The sequence below is a fragment of the Bombyx mori genome, chromosome 25 (assembly GCF_030269925.1).
Source record: "Bombyx mori chromosome 25, ASM3026992v2".
NCBI lineage: Eukaryota > Metazoa > Arthropoda > Insecta > Lepidoptera > Bombycidae > Bombyx > Bombyx mori.
In genome coordinates this window covers 3,346,129-3,368,042 of record NC_085131.1, presented here as the reverse complement: position 1 = coordinate 3,368,042, position 21,914 = coordinate 3,346,129, and the positions used below count along the sequence as shown (strand labels likewise).

The 21,914-nt window shown below is 38.2% G+C and overlaps 2 protein-coding genes across 5 annotated transcripts in view; both read right to left on the bottom strand.

Moving 5' to 3' along the window:
• Positions 1 to 2,390: 2,390 nt before the first annotated feature.
• LOC101745024 (serine/threonine-protein phosphatase 5) lies at positions 2,391 to 17,302 on the bottom strand. 2 transcript variants are annotated; one of them, XR_001140317.4, is made up of 10 exons: positions 16,457 to 17,302; positions 16,105 to 16,346; positions 15,278 to 15,425; positions 13,935 to 14,056; positions 13,127 to 13,397; positions 12,137 to 12,367; positions 10,697 to 10,916; positions 9,926 to 10,007; positions 9,173 to 9,296; positions 2,391 to 8,347 (listed from the first exon to the last, which is right to left on the bottom strand). XR_001140317.4 is itself a non-coding variant. In XM_012697660.4 (9 exons), exons 1-9 carry the CDS (start codon positions 16,548 to 16,550, stop codon positions 9,234 to 9,236), a joined length of 1,473 nt encoding a protein of 490 aa, XP_012553114.1. In that variant the 5' UTR covers positions 16,551 to 17,302; the 3' UTR covers positions 2,391 to 9,233. The 2 variants fall into 2 exon arrangements, 1 of the variants encoding a protein (XP_012553114.1); XM_012697660.4 differs by having other exon boundaries at positions 2,391 to 9,296.
• A 1,261-nt stretch (positions 17,303 to 18,563) lies between these two features.
• The window catches only part of Chbp (chlorophyllide A binding protein), a 51,924-nt gene continuing 48,573 nt past the window's right edge, over positions 18,564 to 21,914 (bottom strand). For 2 of the 3 annotated variants that reach the window (XM_038020194.2, XM_012697627.4), the window contains 4 exons: positions 21,479 to 21,705; positions 20,191 to 20,413; positions 19,517 to 19,612; positions 18,564 to 18,877 (listed from right to left, as the gene is read on the bottom strand). In XM_038020194.2, coding sequence (XP_037876122.1) covers positions 18,666 to 18,877; positions 19,517 to 19,612; positions 20,191 to 20,413; positions 21,479 to 21,705 — 758 coding nt within the window. In that variant the 3' untranslated portion in view covers positions 18,564 to 18,665. 3 annotated transcript variants of the gene reach the window in all.

Here is a 21,914-nt window from a genome sequence, read left to right as displayed (position 1 = left end):
ATTTATGTCTATTATTTACGACGCACTGATTAACACAAAATTCCCTAGGAGATACTGATTTCAATTCGCTAGGTACATGAGTGCGGTTAAAACACTCCCCCTGCTTAACAGGACGAGATAAGTATGTAAACAAAGGCGTATCGTCGGAACGCGGCAAATTTGAAATAATTTGTTTATCAACACGTTTATGGGACAAGTTTACATTACATTTACGGGCAAAATTATTATTTACGGGGGGTGTACTTACATTATTACATGATACCAAACTTGGCTGAGCAGTGTGTAGCGATGACTTAACATAATTTGGGCGCTCAGTATGAACACTACTGGATAAACACAAGTCAGGTACAGCCCCAGTAAAACCCATAGGTAAACTTGCCAAATTACTCACCTGGACGGACGACTTACCAACAGCTGATGTCTCAGCGGTCGTTGTACTTCGCGATCGCGTTCGCGGTATTTGAATAAAATCGACCGCGCTAAAATTTGAACTACATTTGGAACAATTAGAACGTATGACTCCGCTCGCGCCGCAACCGTAACATTTAATATTATTTACTTTACTAACTACGTTATCGTTACTGTCATTCGCGGTTTGTTTTAATAACAATTTACGACACTGATCACGCGTATGACCGTAACTTTTACAATAAACACAGTATCGACGTTTCTTGGGTTTTTCGGCGGTCGGAGTGGCGTCGGCGTTATCGCCTGACGAACGTTGGCGCGGGGAAACTTCTACAGCGGCCGTAGGTACACGCTGCGTTGTAGGCCGCGGCGGCTCGAGTCGAGCGCGGGCGGCGGCGGCGGCACCCTTTGATGTCTCGGCGACGGCGTTTGAAGTATGCGCTTCTTTCGTAGACGGTAGAATCCTCAATACTTCGTGCTTTTTGCAGGAGAACATTGAAACTGGTGATTTCCTCTCTACGAAGGCGTTTACGAATTTTATGATGCAGTAATCCGTATATCATATCAAGCTCCACTTTTTCACATAGGTCGCCTCGAGGTAGCTTCGCGAGGAGTGCTCGAGCCCTGGCGACAAACAGATCGGTTTTCTCCATAGGCTGCTGGCCGTCTGCGAATAGGTCGACATAAATTCTGTGGGGTGGGCGGCGATCACCAAAAGCACTTCGTAGATTTGAGATGACGTCTTCCCATGTAGAAACTTGATGCTTGATACCCTGCCACCAGGTAGCGGCGGTGTGTGTTAGCAACATGGAAATACCTTTTACGGCTACGTCATCGGGAACATTGGCGGCGTCTCTGTACGATTCTATTGCGTCGATAAAACCTTCTACTGACTCGTCTGCGCGTCCGCTGATACAGATTTGCAGCGGCTGAAGTTGTTGGCGGGCCGATGGTCGAATGTAGGAGTCGCCGACTGCCTGACGCTATCTAACAGCTCCCGGAACGCGTCTAGCTGCGTTCGTTGAAGGGTGTCGATCAGCATGGTGATGTCTTCCGAGCGGAAACAAACACTGGCGGGCGGCGCGTCACTCGACGGCACGTGGGGCGGCGACGCGGCTCTCGCGTCGCGCTCCTCGGAATTGGGCATCTTCTTCGGCGGCATTATTTGACGACGGTTTAATCGGTAAAGTCAGGAAAACACAAATCGTTCATGCAGGCACAATAATTTCTTATAAATATCACTTCACAGCTAAACGTTCGGGCGCAATTTTTAACACTACAAGTCCGACTGGCGGGCTTTTGTGAGTTTTCGTGAGTTCGTTGTTCCGGGCTGTTGGCGAAGATGATATAGAAATAATGTTTACGCCGATTTGGTATGAGGTTTTAATATAAAAGCGACACAATAACTAAAATAAAATACAAAATGAGTTGAGAATCGTACACTTAAACTAAGACTCGCAATATTTTACTGGTCGTCGTCGCGCGCGCTGAGGGCGTGTGTTTTCGCGCTCAGAGAGCTCTGTCTCAGCGGGCGGTAAGGCGGCGGCGGGGGCGGTATCGCACGTTCGGAAATTACGTTCCGTTATAATTGCCCTTTTTTTGGTCAGGAGGAAATCGCTTGACTTCCGCCCTCCACTGGGGATGGAGGGCGGGGCATGTCGGACTCGAACCGACTAAAACCTTCTGTCGCTCAACAACCTACGTCCGGATCTTTTTTTTTATTGCCTTTGTAGGCAGACGACCGTACGGCCCACCTTATGGTAAGTGGTTACCGTCGCCCATGGACTTCAGCAATGCTAGGAGCAGAGCAAAGTCGCTGCCTATTGCAATACTGGATCTCGCAAGAGACGGAACTCATGAAAAGGAAAAGGGGGGAGAGTGAAGCCTTTAGTGCGGAGCACATCTCTCCCGTCACCCTCCCCCTGCCTATCAAGTTCCGGATGGAGATGAGGGGATTTAATTAAATAAAACAACACAAAAACTACAAATTTAACAAGTTTTATTCGTGTCCGTCTCGAGAATTACGTAAAATGGTACGTATTGATATGCCGCGGAAATAAATAAAAAATCCGCCACTCGATACACGGACACAGTTACGTTCTGCATATCACGTTAAACCACTAGTATAGATGACGAATACTTATTTACTAGGTAAATATTTTGTGCCTGTTGAGCATCTATATAATAGGTAATCGGACAACCATAACAGACCAATCGCAACAACCAGACCAATTATTATTTTCTGTGAAATATGAATTATAATTATTTTAATAAATTAAATCGCATTTATATATATTTTATTTATTGCATCGATGGGTGGACGAGCTCACAGTCAACCTAGTGTTAGCAGATTACCGGAGCCCATAGATATCTACAACGCAAATGCCGTCACGCACCTTGAGATATGTTCTAAGGTCTCAGTATAGTTACAACGGCCGCCCCACCCTTCAAACCGAAAGGCATTCTATCTACGCATCGATCTAAACACAAGTCATAGCGCGTAAATTCATACGTGATTAGCTCGCAGTTAAAAACTAGCCCCAAATGACGTCACACGCAATGAAGTTACGCTGCGCCTAGATTTATAAGGTCTGTGCGGCAATTTTGATATGTCTGTCCGATTCCCTATTGCACAATGATTTTCCGAGTTGGCATTGCGGACACAACAGCTTTTTTTAAAGTCAAAACGTTTAACCTCGCACCTTGACAAAGAGAGAATGCTTTATTGGTTTTCTCTGTAGCAAAGGACAGATCGCGCAATAAGCGCACCACTATTTGATTATTATCTTATCACAATTGCTTTGATTGTTACTTCTTTGGAGTCCTTAACTTATTACAAACAATGGGCTCTCATTAAAGGTACTTGTTCCATAGTGAATCGTATCTCAAATCAGCAGTCGTCAGTAAGATGAATAATCAAAAATCACAACCCTTCTGTCAAGATTAACACCAACTACAATTACGAAAAAAACAGAAAGAGATACAGATATTTTCATCTCGTCTATCTCCCTTTCTCTCGTATTGGACAATTCATTAAAATTACGTTTTTTTTTGTATAAATTACCTATTAATTATCATTAAATGGATTACAATTCCTACGATGATTAATTAGTGAAATTCTTTAAAAATGTTAAAACGTCTAGGCCTATTGTTGATAATCGATTATTGAATAAATATTAGCTTTCTACGTGAACATCTCTAGAGTTTCAAAACTTATGCGTTTTGATGAATAACTATAACTGTATTAATATCTGTCACAGTAAAACTTTAGATAGTAGAGTGCTTTGAAAGCAAAATTATTTAGTTACTGGATTTAAAAAAAAAAACCGTCGCATCATGTCTTACAATGATGACACCGTTCACTTCAAAAGACTTGTAAACATAAAAGCAAAAATAAAATTAACTCATTTCTTTATTTATTATTAAAAAAAAATTAACATATCATTTACATTTAAAATAAAATCTATAAACAATGATCTATGGCAGAAAAAAATATCTACAATACATAAAAAAAAATCATCGATGCATTCCGTAAATAAAAAAGCAAACATTTACATGTTTTTTTTTCATTATGTAATTTACTTTAAATTTGGTTTTATGTAACGCGCATATTATAATGTCTAAATTTTACACCTCTGACGTTTGAAAATTCGAACAACACACGCGTTGTCACAGATATTAAATTTAGACAAAAATAAATGCCGAACACCTAGACTTTGGCCTCTAGTCCAAATTTTAATAAGCAAATATCGCTTACACCGGGCAACCCTGATTTGAGTCAACCCCGACGTTCACAAATAAAAATAAAAGTAGAATTATTTTAAAATAAACGGCAAATGTAACTGTGTGTTCGCAAACGCTCTGTAATAATTCATTTAAACCTTTGTCAAACAGAACGCGTAATTAGCGCGCGTTAGAGCGCTGAACTGACTGTGTTGTACTACTATGGTAACATACCGTCAAACAGAGCCCCAGCGCTATAAGTACGCAGCGCTCTGTAACGGCGTTAGGACGCTTTGACGTCAGGCGTTGTAATTTTTTACGAGCGTTTTTTAGCGTCCGAGTGAATGTGTATTAAAATACTAGATAATGCCCGTAAAAATGATATAAATAGTTAGAAAATACCCATGCTTATACAATGCCACATCTGAATCACTCGATTTCTTAATACTTTTAAATGTTCACACTGCTATCGAAAGGCACTGTGATTTGGCGAATGCGTTGCGTCAAGGAGCGTTAGACTCATCTAGTCAATTGGTGTGACATGAAAAGAACGCGACGTTAAGTACGCGGCGCTAAGTACGCGTTCTGTTTGACGAAGGCTTTAAACTGTATACCCCTTTAAAAAGACAAACAATTCAGTACCCTTTTTTCTCCTCTGTTGTCCAAGCGTTCTTTTTAAATTTAGCAAGTATTGACGAGCTTTGGTGCTCCGTTAATGAGTAAAAAATTAAGCAGTTCTTTTCCCGCGTTTTTTTATTGCTTAGATGGGCAGACGAGCTCACAGCCCACCTGGTGTTAAGTGGTTACTGGAGCCCATAGACATCTACGGCGTAAATGCGCCACCCACCTTGAGATATAAGTTCTAAGGTCTCCAGTATAGTTACAACGGCTGCCCCACCCTTCAAACCGAAACGCGTTACTGCTTCACGGCAGGAATAGGCAGGGCGGTGGTACCTACCCGCGCGGACTCACAAGAGGTCCTACGACCAGTAAGTTGTTGCAAGAAAAAAATATCGAAAAGACACAAAAATGTGGATGCAGTAGTTGAATTTCGATTGAAAGAACACCAACATTATTGATAGGGTTGGTAATTCATAATTATTGATAACAATTATAATATACATGTATCAAAAAAATGCGTAAACGGTAAAATGCTCTGTGGATTTTTTCTATAAGTTCTCAGTCAATAACCAAAGCAAATTTGTAGCAATTTTGTCGCTGATCTTACAAAATACCAATTAATTTACTTTGATGCGAAAGACATATAAAATTCGTGACTTCCGCGAGCTTACCTAATTTTTTTTAGTATCAAAAGTACGGTCAGCGTACAAATTAGAAAAATAATATTTTTTTTTTTTATAACACTCACTGCTAATGGCCACGTTCCTTTGTTTAACGATAGCCGTGCAGGAAATGTGTTCAAAAAGCGTGTTTTTTTTTAAATCCGAAAAGGCCCCTCTAGTGTCTATTTACAAAGCACTTCTTCGTTACTCCATCTATTTATGATATTATCATAGGACGTTATCAAAACGGAAATGAATGGACATTCTAATTGTTTACAGCTCTGTGACGTCAGTGTTATCGATTACCGAGGTTTTTAGAAAGAGAAGTTATATTCGTCTTTCTCATTCATACATTTTCGTGTGACAGAGATAACGCTATCCAGTCGAAGTTAGCCTATTGTGTCTTTCAGAACCCGATGTATACTAAGCTCATGATTCACGTTATTACGGATCCTCCCGATCCAATAACGGTGGTACCTACCACAAGCGCCAGTCACCGTCCTCGTCGAACCCGACCGATGGCTCGACTTGCGAATTAACCCATAGACAAAGGCCACTGAGTTTCTCGCCGGATCGTCTCAGTGGGTCGCGTTTCCGATCCGGTGGTAGATTCTGCGAAGCACTGCTCTTGCTAGGGCCAGTGTTAGCAACACTCCGGTTTGAGCCCCGTGAGCTCACCTACATGCTAGGGCGAAGCTGAAGTAGCCTCTCAAGGCTATCAGCACACGTAGAAAGAAACGCCGTATTAACTGACTGTCCTGCATATTTTGAAGCGTGGTTAATGTCTAAGAAATAATAAAAGGTTTTGCATGACAGTATCTTCAGTGGTGCTTGGATTTTCTTTGAAATTTTCAGCTTCCGCTGACAGATAGCCATGCTCGATGAAGATAAAGAGAAGACTTTGCTTGAGGGCATCACAGTCACTACCAATATAAATCTAATAGGCTGCCAACCGTGAGCACCTATGAGCACCCGTGACCACACAACACGTTGCACAAAATACTAAAATATAACCATACGAGTCCCTTCTCGAACTTCAAGAAGAACCACGAGGGCATTTGTCGCAATAATTGAATTACGAAATTAACATTTCAATTATTTTCACGTCGAAGACATTTCTTAGGTCATTTTCATTTAATTATAATAAACTTTCGTGAAGTTTGTCAAAGTTTGTCCCCAAAAAATGTCACGAAAATGCGGAGAATATTGTATGGTGACCATAATAAATATAATTTACTAGGTTTTTTTTAAAGGTCATCCTATCAAATCCGTTTTGACCATGATCACAGCGATTTTGACACATATTATGTCTTGTCGCTGTAACATCTTACTTTTTATATAATAATATATTTAAAAATTAAAAAAAAAAGCATACAAGAAATGCAGAGACGCGTAGAAAAAATTGTTCAATTTGTGCTTCTAAGGATATCCAAATTATAGGCAGGAAGTATGATAGGCGATTCCGAAATCCAAAAATATCGAAATATTCCGCATGAGTGAACAATTTACACCTTCATTCATTTCCTTGAAAGCACATAATTATAAGCAACAATATTTTAAAAGAATAATATTGTCGCCCTACATGTTATGTTCGTTTACACTCCGAAAATCAATTAAAACCTTATTGCATTGAAATAAGGTTTACATTTATATTATTTATAATAGGTATCTTATTTGCTAATATATATATATTTATAATTAACTAAGATTAAACTACATTAATAATAATAAATCAATCCAGTAATGCCTGAATTATTTTGGAAGCTAAATAGTGAAAAATATATATTGAACAATGACGTCAATGTTTATGTGAACCATACGAATTGAATACTGATTGACGCTGTGCGGAAAAGTGGGAAGATAAGCCCGTTTGAATCCGCATTAATTTAAATTTAAAAAGCTCGACTTCAAATGTAGGAGATTCCCAACTTTGTTGGTATGAGTCCGGTCGCTGGTCAACGAATTGTTTTATTTATTCGCTAAGCTTTATGTCATTAGTGTTAGAGTATAATTCGGTATTATTGGTTTGATTTTTAGATAATGACGGTACTTTTGTTCGCGTGCGTACAACGTCACGAATAAGAGACGCTGATCTCTAAGAGGTATACTGACAAACAGTTTGTCTTGATATTCAGTTTTTTTTTAATTATTAAAACAACAACATCGAATGACGAGTATTTTTTTAAAATAAGAATTCAGGTAAACCTTGAAACGGCAATGTACACAGGAAAATATTCCTTATTCCTTAAAGCGCAAAGAGTAATTTACACGAGTAAATGCATCGAAATGTTACAAGTACAAAAATTCATAAGAAACCACAAAGCATTCAAATATCAACCTCACAGTGAGAGTATATAAGTACTAGTTTCGTTTGAGCAGTTACTTCTCATTATTCTTACAAAAATTACTGGCAGAGCGAAATATTGGAGGAATCGATTTTTGCATGTGTGAGTGATGATTAAGCAGAAAGTGGCGATGCTGCGATATCTCCTGATAGCTACTCTGAAAGTTTGGATTGGAAATTAGAGGTTCGACACTCGACCCCAAAAATAAGAGTTACTATATACTATGCTGTTAAAAATCGATACTTTTTTCGATTCGATTTCGATTTCGATGCATTCGAATAATACATCGCATATTTTTTTTCCAAAATACTTCTTGTATATTTTAGACGCAGTTACGTATTATGAAAAAAAGGCAAAAGAATATAATGTCAGTCATGAAATTAATAAAAAAAAAAACTTAAATAGTGCAAGGCCACGTAAAATAAAACATTAATGCTTAATTATTTTTTTTTACTATTTCTATTCACTAATGTCTCAAAAGAAACATAATATTGCAATTTAATTGAATACCATTATCAATACATTTCTAAAGTAAAAACTTCTTTAGCACCGTTGTTAATTGGAACCCGATGAAACGAAAATGGGTCACTAGAAAGAGACAAACATAATTGCATTTAAAAGTTTGAGCCTGTGAGGGTGAGAGAGAATATTTTTGAAGGTATCTTTTCAATTGTATGTGAGCTATACAATGTTTAAGTGAAGCTTCTTTAAGCGCGTTGGAAATAAAATTTAACTCGCGACAGATTCGTTACGGTTTGAGAGAAAAGATACAATTTAGGAAGAGCGAGAGTGAGAAAATAGATAGAGCGTCTCGCGAACCACTCGACCGTGGAGAGGGGAATGACAAAGCGAGCTAGGTCGTTTCTCTTATACACAAAATTCCCTAATATAAGAGAAATTTGATTTAAGGATGCAAAGTGAAGAAAACCACAATACTTCACACCGCAAAAGAAGTTTCACTTCTTTCACGTGCACCAAGATGCATGCGCACCATTTTTTTTTCCAGTTTTTGCTGTCATAAGATTATATCAAGCGATGGTCCTCAGAGAATTCGACTACAATACCACACGGTCTGGGTTCTCGATTCGCGGAGTCAGCACCTAAATGTTTGGTATACAGTCTGTGTGTTATTCTTATCTTGAATGTTTGTTCTGGTGTACATAACACAGGAGAAATCCTAGCTTTCAATCCTAGAGAAAGCCCTTTATGGCTTTCACCATTTTACGAAAATCACTCACTCACACATCGGAAAATTTCATCCCAACGTTGTTCTAACTGAGACTATCAACTTTACAAACAGTTTATGAAAATTGATTGCCCACACAGCTTTTTCCCTATACTACTATCAAATCACTACGGAGAATTTTCAAACTTACGTACTATTGTATTAAGTGTTAAAATCGTTTGTTTTACCGGTAACGTTTCGGAGGAGTGCTTTAAGTCGAGCTTAGACCCGTACGTGAGCTGGTTTCGATCATTGGCAGAGGAAATTGAAGATGGAATTCGCGTACGCCATCGGCTTCACGTCCGGATGGGGCTGTAATGATAAAGTATTGCAATGATAAAAATTAATTTTGCTCATATTTTTAGGGAAATATTTTGTCATCGTTTAAATAGTAAACAGTCGACGTCGCCCTAAACACGTCATTACGAATCCTCCCGATCCCATAACGGTGCTTTTAGGTACCACAAGCACCGGTCACCGTCCTCGCCGAATTCGTTGCTTGCGACAAAGGGCTCGACGAGTAAATTAACCCACAGAGGCAGCTCACTGAGTTTCTCACCGGATCTTCTCAGTGAGTCGCGTTTCCGATCCGGTGGTAGATTCTGCGAAGCACTGCCTTGCTGAGGTCATTGTTAGCAACACTCCGGTTTGAGCCCGGTGAGCTCATCTACGCGTCAAGGAGAAGCTGAAATAGACTCTCAAGGCTATCAGCATAGGTAGGGAAAAAAAGTCGCCTTATCAATATTGCAAGGGAAAGTGCTGCTGTTATTTCAGAAACACACATGATGCCCTTGTAGGCAGACGAGCATACGGCCCACCTGATGGTAAGTGGTTATCGTCGCTTCAGCAATGCCTGGAGCAGAGCCAAGGCGCTGCTTACCGTAAATGTTTATAAATATATAGATATGAAACGATAGAATGTTTCTATTTTATAAACTCACCACTGCTTCGTATGTAGTGAAGTGAGGCACAAGATCCTTTCCATTCATAGTGATGAAAGCGCCTAGATTGCCCATTGTATCGCTGAAACAAATATTTTTATTTAATCAAATATTAATACGTGAAGCAAAATCTTTGTAACCCTTTTTACGAAAATTGCGCGGACGGAGGAGTATGACATTTTCGACACTTATAGAGAATATAGAGAAGAAGTGCACAATGGGAATATTTTTTTAAAATAATGCATGAAAGATACATTAAATCAATAAAGAAAACATTACACACACTGCCATGTATTTGACACAACACATATATGTATATAAATATACTCTTTGTTTATTGACAATTGTCAAACTTTTGTTAGTGTTTAAGGTCTGTGGTCAAATTGAGAATATATGAATATTGTTTGTTTTGATTATTATTTATGTATAGTGTAGTTTTGGCGAAATCTGTGATTATATTATACAAGTACAATAGTATTTGACAATAGAACCATAATAATGTTTAAACATAAAATTTCAATTGATTAAAGTTAAAACGAATTTCGACTTCTGCGGGACCACTAGCTTAATTAACTTTCTTTTTTTTTTTGTTGTTGCTTATATGGATGGACTAGCTCACAGCCCACCTGGTGTTAAGTGGTTACTGGAGCCCATAGACATCTACAACGTAAATGCGCCACCCACCTCGAGATATAAGTTCTAAGGTCACGGGTATAGTTACAACAGCTGCCCCACTCTTAAAAAAAAAAATTTTTTTTATCTTAATCTCACCAGTAGTTGGGAGCCGAGAAGACTGTGATGCACTTTCCGTCGTGGGCGACCTCGTAGCCGTCGTTCTTGACTTCGTGACTGCGGATGATGTAGTCGAGCTTGTTCCTCTGCAGGAAGTTGTGGGTCACGTCCGGACCGAACTGGCAGCCGACGCCGCGCTTGGACTGGGAACGTCCTTGCATCGGTTGAGGGTCAGACCAGAGGAGCTCGCACATTATACCTGAAATTTACGTAAGGTACGTTTATGACTCGGCTTGTATTAACTATTAGAGACCACAGACATCACAACTTTCCTTTCTTTTTTTCTACCTAAGCTGATAGCCTTGAGAGGCTATGTCGGCGTAACCTAACAAGTAGGAGAGCTCACGGGGCTCAATCCTGATGACATTGCTAACACTAGCCCTAGCAAGAATAATGTTTTTTTTTGTGTACAGTCAACCATCTGTCAGTCGATTTGCAATTCCATTCCAAAGCAAAGAGCACACTGTTATAATATTGCATTATACCAGATATACATGGCGTTGCCTTGATAACACATAGGCACTTACGTTCCTAAGCTGTAAAATCTTATTCAACTAAGTCTTCATCATCTTTCTGTTCTTCTTTCTCCCAGTCACCTGGGGTCGACGCATCATGTTTTCTCCTTCCACACTCCTCTATTATATACAATTTCTTCGTTCACTCCCCTCTTTAACATATCGTCTTTCACGCAACCCATCCATTTCTTCTTAGGTCCACCTCTTCCTCTATATCCTTCCACATTCATAGTTAGCACTCTCTTACCAACCTCATTTTCATTTCGTCTCATCACATGTCCATACCATCCCAAACGCGCACTTCTCAGCTTCTCTGTCACAGGTGCCACTTTTAGACTTCCTCTAACATATTCATTCCATATTCTTTCTATTCTCGTTATTCCACACATCCATCGCAACATTCGCATCTCTGTTGTACGCAATCTCCTTTCATCCTACTCTACTCAACTAACCAAAACCAATTTCTATTCTCACTCCTTTACTGTGCACGCGCTCAGACTGTGGAATTCGTTGCCGGCTGACATCCGAGTTTGCAAGTCTGTTTCTGTTTTTAAATACAAGGTCAAACAATTCTATCTCTCATCAACCGAATGATCATTGTTCTATACTCTTCGTATATACTGTTACTTATAATATTTTGTATTCAAGTTTAACAATATTTGCTATGTGTATGTGCATTACTATAATTCTCATGTTGTATTTGTTATTTTAGCTGTTCTACACACACTCATCATTTTTAATTATTATTCTCATAAGTCTCTCGCAGGTCTGCTGGGAGAGATTTCTTAAAGAAATAAGCAGTGCCTTTGTACATAATTTTCCTATAACACTGTACTATGTCTTCTTTTTTGTGTGTACATAAATAAATAAATAAGTCTTTAAGACGACAAAAAAACCAACTCACCATCTTCAGGCGGCTGTTTGTTTCGGTCCACGTTCTTGATGTCTTCGAGTGTGACGTCATCTTTTGAGAACAACCCCCCGTGCATTACAAGCACTCGACCGTTTATACAGTGAGCTAAGGGTAGCCAGTTGTAGACCTCGGTGAATAGATCGGCCATTTGTGAGGTATACTTTGATGTCACCTCCCCACGGAAACCGTACACCCGATTCATGTCCAGTGTCTCATGATTACCTATGATAACGGGTTCAAATTAAACACGTTTTATTTTATTATTGAAAAGGGCATTCTTCTTCTTCGATATCGTTCTCTCACTGCTGAGGATTGCGACTACATGTGACGTTTCTCCCCAGTGTTCGGTCATGGGTGACATGGACCGTATAGTACAGACTACCACCAAGCGATTCCTTTACTAGATCTGACCACCTGACTGCCCCCGGCGCGCTATGTGGTGAATTATATTATGAAAAGTGCATGTGTCCATAACCATGAGTATGTGAATGCCACAACCTAGCCTCTAGATTTAAGTTTCAATATAATTGATTAATCGAATAATATAGGCAACATTGTGGTTCCTAGCTGTGCAGGCATAAATCATTGAAATAATGCCATTTATGACATGCAAAAATTATTGGCCATACTGAGTAATTCAACAATATTGACCAAGTTTCGCTATTGTGTGTCATCAAGCAAAAATATTTATAACAATGTTGGGGTTAATATCATTAGGTTATAATGAACATCGCAAGTGCAAGCAAGCATTCACTTATATTTAGTGGTAGACACAGTAATCATGATTTTGACCTTACGTGTCAATGTGAGCAGACAGCATTTATATTGTTCTATGGGCTCCGGTAGCCATTTAACATCACGTGAGGTACAGCTTTGCTGAGTCGCTGATAATGATATTGCTAATTTCCAATAGTTACAGAGACAATTCATCATCAAGCCGGCTGTACGAGAGACTGTTAAGGAAGCCAAATAAAAATTTACCTCTAGACATGTAAAAGTGATCCGGATACAGCAACTTATAGCTGAACAAAGTGAAGATACATTCCACGCTGAATGATCCTCGGTCCACAAAATCTCCATTGAACAGGTACGGGTTTTCATCCGATGGAAGTCCATTCAATTTAAATATATTCATTAAGTCATAGAACTGGCCATGGATGTCACCACACATGGTGAACTTCTTGTCGTCTGGGACTTTGATGTCAACAAGAGATGGCTGGTTCTGAAGGTATGTCTTCACATCTAGCAGGATCTGTGGATTGAATTTTTGGTGAGATATATTAATTGGTGTCTATAGGCAGTTGAGAGATTTCTATTATATTGCTTTATGCTGCGTGGTTTCTGGTAGATGTATTTTTAATGGCCTACAATGGCAGACGAGCATAATTATGGCACAACTACTAGTGAGTGGTTACGGTAGCAAATAGATGTCAGCAATGCAAAGGCACAGCCAAGCTGCTATTTAACTCTAACTACCAATGTGTGACCAATCCATACAGGCTGAGGACCTGCTTCCTTGAATTCCTGCACTTATATACATATGAATTGGCATTTAAAATTAACATTATTATTTATTGTTATTATTATTAGGGAGTCCAACCCTCATATAAATATTAGCCTATCCATTAAGTACATGTATTGTCTACATGGATACCAAGTTTCAAGTCAATCGAATGCATGTTTCAGTAGTTATAACAGAACATCCGTAAAAACCACTGTAGATTTATATATTAGTATAGATTATGTAGAGTAAAATAAAATATTTTTAATTTATGTTTTATTGTAATACCTTGTAGGCATATTTCTTGTGAAGTTTCTTCTGCTGTTTATAGTATTCCATTAGCTCTTTGACGAAATTCAAAGTAACTTTTCCATCTTCAAGCATTGGCCCTTCGTACTCATCTTCAATGGCTGTTAAAAAATACACAATTACAATATTTTTTATATTCCAGGATTGTAGCAATCATACAACGGGAGGAATCTGGCAAAAACCAGAATAACACTAAGAATATTTTCAATATAGGCTTACATATAAAGGCTTATATACTTCAATATAAATCTGCAGGTTCAGAACAACAACGTCTACAAAGCAATATCAACTACACTAGGCTCAATCAACGGGACAAGGCAAAACCTCTTTTATCATCCTCTGGATCATCTCTCTGTGCTTTTAGGCTCTTCAAGCACTGGTCACTGTCCTCATCAAATTAGCCCATAGACACAACCCATTGTACTGCCCTTGCTAGGGCTGTTGTGTTAGAAAACTTTCCTCAGGTAAGCCCAGTGAGCTAACCTACCAACCATAGCATCACCAGAATAGCCCCTTAGGCTACCAGCAAAAAGGTAGGGAAAAAATATATATATCTCAACTGTTTGGTGGAATATTTTCCCTTTGTACTTTCCCCAAATTATCCTAACAAATTAGGCACATTATATGGCATAATATTACCATCTTCTGTGAATGCTTCAGGTTTCAAATCAGTCCAATTCTTGTGTAACCCTTTTTATTTATTGCTTAGATGAGTGGACGAGCTCACAGCCCACCTGTTGTTAAGTGGTTACTGGAGCCCATGGACATCTACAACGTAAATGCGCCATCCACCTTGAGATATAAGTTCTAAGATCTCAGCATCGTTACAACGGCTGCTCCACCCTTCAAACCGAAACGCATTACTGCTTCACGGCAGGAATAGGCAGGGCGGTGGTACCTACCTACTACTACTATGTCTACTATGTTTAGTGGGTATCATCTTCATATTTTTCAGACAGTTAACAAACTCACAAGCGACTATGTTTAGTATATTTAATAGGTATAGACTTTTTTTAAAGTAGCAATCATATTATGCTATAACCTTCAGTATTCATCTAATTTCCTAATTGTCAGCAGAATTGCAACTATCATTTTTATAATTTTAGCAATAAGCATTGCCTATATAATGTCTCAAAGGAACGATATTAAGTGCTGGGTATTAATGAAAATACTCATTCCCTTTTCTCAACAATTAGTACTGTATGAAAATATATGCACTTGATTGAACTGGCTTGTTATTCAACACATGTGCTTATAATTCGGTTAGATCTAACGAAGCATTACAATAAGTGATTAGTTTGTATTGTTGCAATTTAACTTACTCATTGAATCCAAATTAATACTGTCAGCAATGTTAACTTCTTTTTTGTCCACTGAGATGGCTTTTTCAAAGGCGATCTTCTTAACTATCTTATTGCATTCACTGTACTTGAGTTTTGCATCTTGATCATATGGTCTTACTGTAGTTACCTTAAGTTTAAAGAGGAACCCTCAAATATCTTTAATAACAATTTTTGACACCAAATAATAATTATCAATCTATATCATTAATAAAAAGTGTTTAAGTTCTAAGGGATTCAGCAGAGAATGAGCAGCAGCAGCAGTATGGCACATTATCTACCTTGTGGTACAAGTATGTACCACTATATCTACCACGAATACATGGTCATTTATTCCAGTTTGAGATGCAGGACCACCAATAATACAACTGAGACTTTAATCTCATGTTTCAAGGTGGGCAGCATTTGTATTGTAGTCAAGCAACTCTTAGATTGTAAGGTTTCTGGTATATTTATTAGAGAATTCAAAAAGAATCTGCCTTTTATATCACAGTCCTTTTAATCTTAAGCAAGTAAAGAAAATTTGTGCTTTTCACAAATAAAAGTTTAAAAAAATTCTGAGCAAATCTGTTTGAGTATTAACTAGAGGTTCATCATTATCATAGAAGAAGCAAACTTCCCAATTTTAGGAGCTGACGAAACAAATGAAGTTTGTAAGAATTATCTGCAAGTTCATAGTGGAAATATACAGATGAATATATCATTTGTGCATGTGTTGAAGCTTAAATGAAAGGGGTAAGCTTGATTTGAACTTGATATGTCGATCTGGCTACTGATAAAACATGTATAAACTATGATATCAAACTCACATATTCAAAATCCGTAAGCGCCAGTTTGTACTTTCCCAAAGACATATGCGCAGCGGCACGTCTGTAATAAGCCTTGGTGTAGCCTTTGTCCAAAGCTATGGCTTTGGAGGCATCACCTAAAGCATAACCGAAGTTCTCTAATCGAAGATTTGCTATACTCCTGTTCGCGTACAAAACAGCGCTGTTAGGATTCTTCTCGATGGCCTGACTGTACAACTCGATCGCCTTATCATAATTTTGCTCTGAAAATTTTAGGTTATGTCTATCAAATGGATAATTGAAAGTAAATTATATATTTACATCTATCATTTACTATGAGGGTTGTTTTTTCATAAAAACAAGAATAACTTACTTTTAAAATATTCATTTGCTTCGTTTTTCAATTTGTCTGCCGCTTCGATATCTTCTTGGGTGCTTGGTGCAGTGATTTCTTCGTGATTAGACATTGTCTCGTGTTTTAGTATTGATGAAATCAATAAGATCAATTAAACAAGTATTTTCAATACCTAATCTTTAAAAGACTTCTATTCCGATTTCCGATTTACATGCTAATCAATCAGTAATCGCAAATCACGAAAATAATTTTTATGGAAAATGACAGATCAATCGTCACTGGTCAATAGTGATGGGACTAAGACATAAAATTTTCACGAAACTTAGCTGCGTGTATTTTTGGTCGTTTTCCAATTACAGTACAAGAGCGCTTATGCTCTGCTCTGTAATTGGAAAACTACCATTAAGTAATGGTTAATTGGCATTTGTAAGCGTTGCATTTCTTTTCATTTCAAATACAATGTACACTTAAATAACTTTATCCCCAGAATTTATTTGTGATTATAACTTTTTTGATTAACACCTCGAGCACTACTCTTAAATCTCGAAAATCAGATGCAAATCACTTTGAACACAAAATTATTATTCCTATCGCTTTCCAATATTGAATTTAGCGTGTACTATTTACTACACACACCACACACGCACGCAAACGCACGTACACACAAACACACGAACACACATACACACACTCATGCGCACGCACACACTCATTGTTTTAGAACAAAAAGAACAAAGACTGTCAAATCACAAGACTGACAAGTCAAATATTCTTTTTATGCTATTGCATAGCTTTTATCGCGGGTTTTGAGCGCGGCAACCGAATCAAGAAATTCCGTAACGAAAATAAAACCTAACAACCCCACTTCGCCTACCACGTAGCTCGCGTTCAACACATTCACACGTTGCGCTCGTGTAGTGTTTCTGAATAAGCGCGAGGCGCGACGTTGCACTGCATGCGCATCATGAAAAGTCTGCCCATCTCTCTCTCGCGCGGTCTAGCTTATGAGTGTGAAGGGGACAGTTAATGTTTTGCTTTTGTTCATGCTTATAAATATAGCGTGGTCTTATTTTATTATTATTGTTTTTAATATTAAATTATTATTGTCTAATTATAGTTGCATAAGTTGATAAAAAATGCTATGCAATAGCTTTACTGCGGCAGTCCCCGAGTGCCACACGTGTTTTAATTTTTTAACAACAGATACAGAATAAAATAATTAAGCAAGAATTACAGGTACAGCAAGTATTACATAAGAAATTTTATAGAATTTTGTCAATTAATGTATTTTCATCATGATAGATATTATATCTAGTCTTCATTATTAATTGAATTGAATTCAATGTTAGTTTTGATAGCGTGTTTGTCAATGGCAATAAATATGGCGAAGACGTGTAACCCACTGCAGTAATGTAAACGGATTTTGTAATACACAACAGTATCAGTTGTATTATTAATCGGACATATTTTAAGAACTAGATTAAATGTAACGCATCCTAGTATATTCAGAATACAGGAGGAAGCACGAAATGTTAATACTTTTTTAGGATTGCATTTGCTTGAAAGTTTAAGCGTTTTTAGCTATTTTTTTGTATCAGTGAATATCCCTTTTTTTATTTATATGATTTGTTTATGGATATGCGTAACTCAACCTTTTAGCCCTGCTTGATTTTCCTGATGCTTTTTCACAATCAATTTACAGGAATTGATCTACTATTATGAAATTCAGAACTTCATAGGCGTGACTTTACTGACAGCTGTCGTAGAGATCAAGCTATATTTTATGAAGTATAGTGATTTGCTTCTAGGTTTCGGTAAGTTGGTAACATTGAGCGAAGTGCCTTATGCCGGGCAAAGTCGAAACGGTTCTCGATATTAAGGGCCACAGCGACCACAGAACACTATTACTTCTAGCAAAGACAGCGACTCTCAAATATATTATGTGTATAATCTATGACTGCGACTCTACTTTATTACGCGACCTCAGTATTACACTCAGACTTCCTTGTCAGCAACTATTGTCACGAAATACGTTTTATTGGTTGCTGAACTATATATTATTATGTACTACGCGAACGACCCTATTTTAAGCCAGATATGCCATCATACACAGGAATAAAAAGTCTTTTGTAAATAAAAGAAAATAACTTTTATTTCTTGATTATAAACATAAAAAAATATACAAAAAACACTTAATTTAACTTAAATTATGTTAATATTACATTCATTAGGCGAATACCTGTAATATTACACATACAATCATAACTAAAATACTGCTCCTAGCTAAGAAGGCGGAGTTCGGTTCTTCACAGTTTTCATTTTGTTCCACCTGAATGAATATAGGTTGGTGGAGTTCTTCTCTTTGTGCCATGTAAGCGTCGATAGCCGTTGTTCCTGCTGCAGGCATTGTTCGGGTTCTACTGAGTTTCCATGCACCAACTGAAAAACAAGTACGTAGGTAAGGTAGGTAGGTTTTACTGGTGGTAGGGCCTCTTGTGAGTCCGCACGGGTAGGTACCACCGCCCTGCCTGTTTCTGCCGTGAAGTAGTGCGTTTCGGTTTTAAGGGTGGGGCAGCCGTTGTAACTATACTTGAGACCTTAGAACTTATATCTCAAGGTGGGTGGCGCATTTACGTTATAGATATCTATGGGCTCCAGTAATCACTTAATACCAGGTGAGCTGTGGGCTCGTCCACCCATCTAAGCAATAAAAAAAAAGGTAATTTCCTTGTATTTTTTCTGCACATATAACATTAAGAAACGTTTTCATTTTAATGCAAATAACTGCTACATTGTTAATACAAATCGAATTAAATTCGTTAACTAGATTATAGAATTAAATACATGTAATATTTGACATTAAGAAAAGAAGTAGGTACATAGATAGAGGCGGTTTCATCTATGATTCAGGGTGAGGCCACTTCGGCATTTTTAATGAACCTAGTTAGTACATCTGTGCCTATTCTATTTTGACTGCACGCTTATTAAAGGGCGCTATGATAATGATTGCCGACGGGCTAGAGACCCATTTGTCCATAGACAAATAATGATTTTCTTGAAACTCGTTAATAGACTTACCGGCTCTCTGGAAATTGTTGATGTTTACACAGCTATAGGCCAGTGAGTAGCTCTGGTAATCCGTCGTGAGAACGTAGAGAGGCGTGGTCACGGTTCCTAGAAGTATATCTTGAAATTTAGTCGCTGTTGCAGTAGTAATACTTGTGAAGTTGTCGTGGCCTACTAGATAAGACGTCCGGTGCATTCGTATTTAGCGATGCACCATTGTTCGAATCCCGCAGGCGGGTACAAATTTTTCTAACGAAATACGTACTTAACAAATGTTTACGATTGACTTCCACTGTGAAGGAATAACATAGCGTAATAAAAATCAAACCCGCAAAACTTTAATTTTTGTAATTACTAATTGTAGGACCTCTTGCGAGTCCGTAAGATAGGTACCACTACCCTGCCTATTCCTGCCGTGAAGCAGTAATGCATTTCGGTTTGAAGGGCGGGGCAGCCGTTGTAACTATACTGAGACCTTAGAACTCATTAGAACTCAAGGTGGGTGGCGGTATTGAGGTTGTAGATGTCTATGGGTTCCGGTAACTGCTTAACACCAGGTGGGCTCGTCCACTTATGCAATAAAATAAAATAAATAACAAACAAAATAAATAAAAATGTAAGTTCTGGGAAAGGGGAAGAAGTTAACATTCGATAAAGCCCGATGAGAGGATTCGAAATTAATTCACCTTCTCTACCACGAACGGGTAAAGTGACTGCCAATTTTGCGCTTCCATCAGTCGAGGAGATCACAGCGGTGCCGCTAATGGTGTCTAGGACACCGTCAACGACCTCCCAGTTGAGGACGTTCACGACTCCAGTGGTAGAGTCCAAGATGTATCGAGCTCCAGTACACGTGCCTCTTTCGTGGATCTGGCTGTACCTCTCAATCTGGTACCAGGTTCCGGTATACTGTTAAAAGAATTCAGTTCGAGTATCTTCGTAGTCTTATAGTTTGAAAAGGTAAAACTAGATGATGAGGTTTTTTTTTTGATAACGCCATCTTGTTGCGTCTTTAAAGCGGTTAGTTGCCCTCAATTAAGAAAAATAGTTTTATTATTCGCCAATAGATGTCGGGAAGAGTTGATTATTGAAAACACGAATAAAACAACATTTTCTGAAAATAAATCGTAGCTAGATCGATTTATTGCCCTCCAAAAATCCCCTGTATACTAAATTTTATGAAAATTGTTGGAGTCGTTTCCGAGATATATAATAAAAGATAAATATAGGAACGCGAGACAAAACCAAATAAATAAAGTAATTTAATTATGTTTTCATTATAATTTATAGTATGTAGGGTATGTATAGTTAATAGTATAATATATAGTAATTTAATTTTTTATGTAAAGCAATTTAATTATAAAGAATAAGAAGTATAATGATTAATTAAAATCACAGGACAATAAGTAGGTCAAGCATTTATTCACAGGCAGTCAATTCATAGATTAAAAATTGAAAGTTGACATTTGAGGAAACATTCTTCAAGGATCGCAGAGTGACTTGTCCTACGGAAGATTCTTTTGCAATTCTACTACGGATGAAGTGAAGATCTTAAAAAGCAATACAAGAAAGAAAATGGAGCTGAATTCGACTGTATACCGTTGAATTATCTATTAGAAAATTTTGTGTTACATCTAGTTAATCTATACTAATATTATAAAGCTGAAGTGTTGGTTTGTTTGAACGCGCTAATCTCAAGAACTACTGGTCTGATTTGAAAATTTCTTTCAGTGTTAGATAACCCATTTATTGAGGAAGGCTATATAACATCACGGTAAGGCCAATACAAGTGGCGCACCAATAAGTAATGTTTCAAAATACGGGGTTTAAATAGCTACTTAGCATTCTATAATTCAAAAATATTTTCACTTTCTACGTAAATGAAGTGGGGGTAAAATTTAGCGTTATGCCAAAGTAACTATTCCACGCAGACGGAGTCGCGGGCAAAAGCTAGTAATAAATATGATATCTTACCGCATTAGCATCGAAGTTCTGTACAACAGGTATATTGGTGTCGCATTGTCCAGGCAGGATGACCTGTTGACCAGTCTGCTCGGGATAGTGGAAGCAGGCTCGGTCAGACTGGTCGACGGTTAAATAGAGCTCCTGGTGGAGTACTCTGTTAGCGGTGATGATGGGCGTCATTGCGTTTTGTGCAGCCGCGGTCAGCTGTCTAGCTTTGCTGTGCTTCGCGCTCCATACTAAAAATAATGTTTAAAATGAGGCCGAGAAAAGAAAAAAGGAAATCACCGGACTTCCGCCCTCCACTGGGGATGGAGGGCAGGGCATGTCGGAGTTGAACCGACTAAAACCTTCTGTCGCTCAACAACCAGCATCCAAACCTCGCATGAGACAGAACTCATGAAAAGGCAAAGGGGGGAAAGTGAAGTGTTTAGTGTGGAGCACATCT

What these genes read in the sequence shown, in the direction of transcription:
- LOC101745024 (XM_012697660.4), bottom strand. Translation starts at nt 16,550, where the DNA reads ATGTCTAATCACGAAGAAATCACTGCACCAAGCACCCAAGAAGATATC. An exon ending in CGCTTACGGATTTTGAATAT is followed by an intron (nt 15,426 to 16,104) that starts GTGAGTTTGATA and finishes TTTAAACTTAAG; the next exon opens with GTAACTACAGTAAGACCATA. An exon ending in TCACTTTTACATGTCTAGAG is followed by an intron (nt 12,368 to 13,126) that starts GTAAATTTTTAT and finishes CCGTTATCATAG; the next exon opens with GTAATCATGAGACACTGGAC.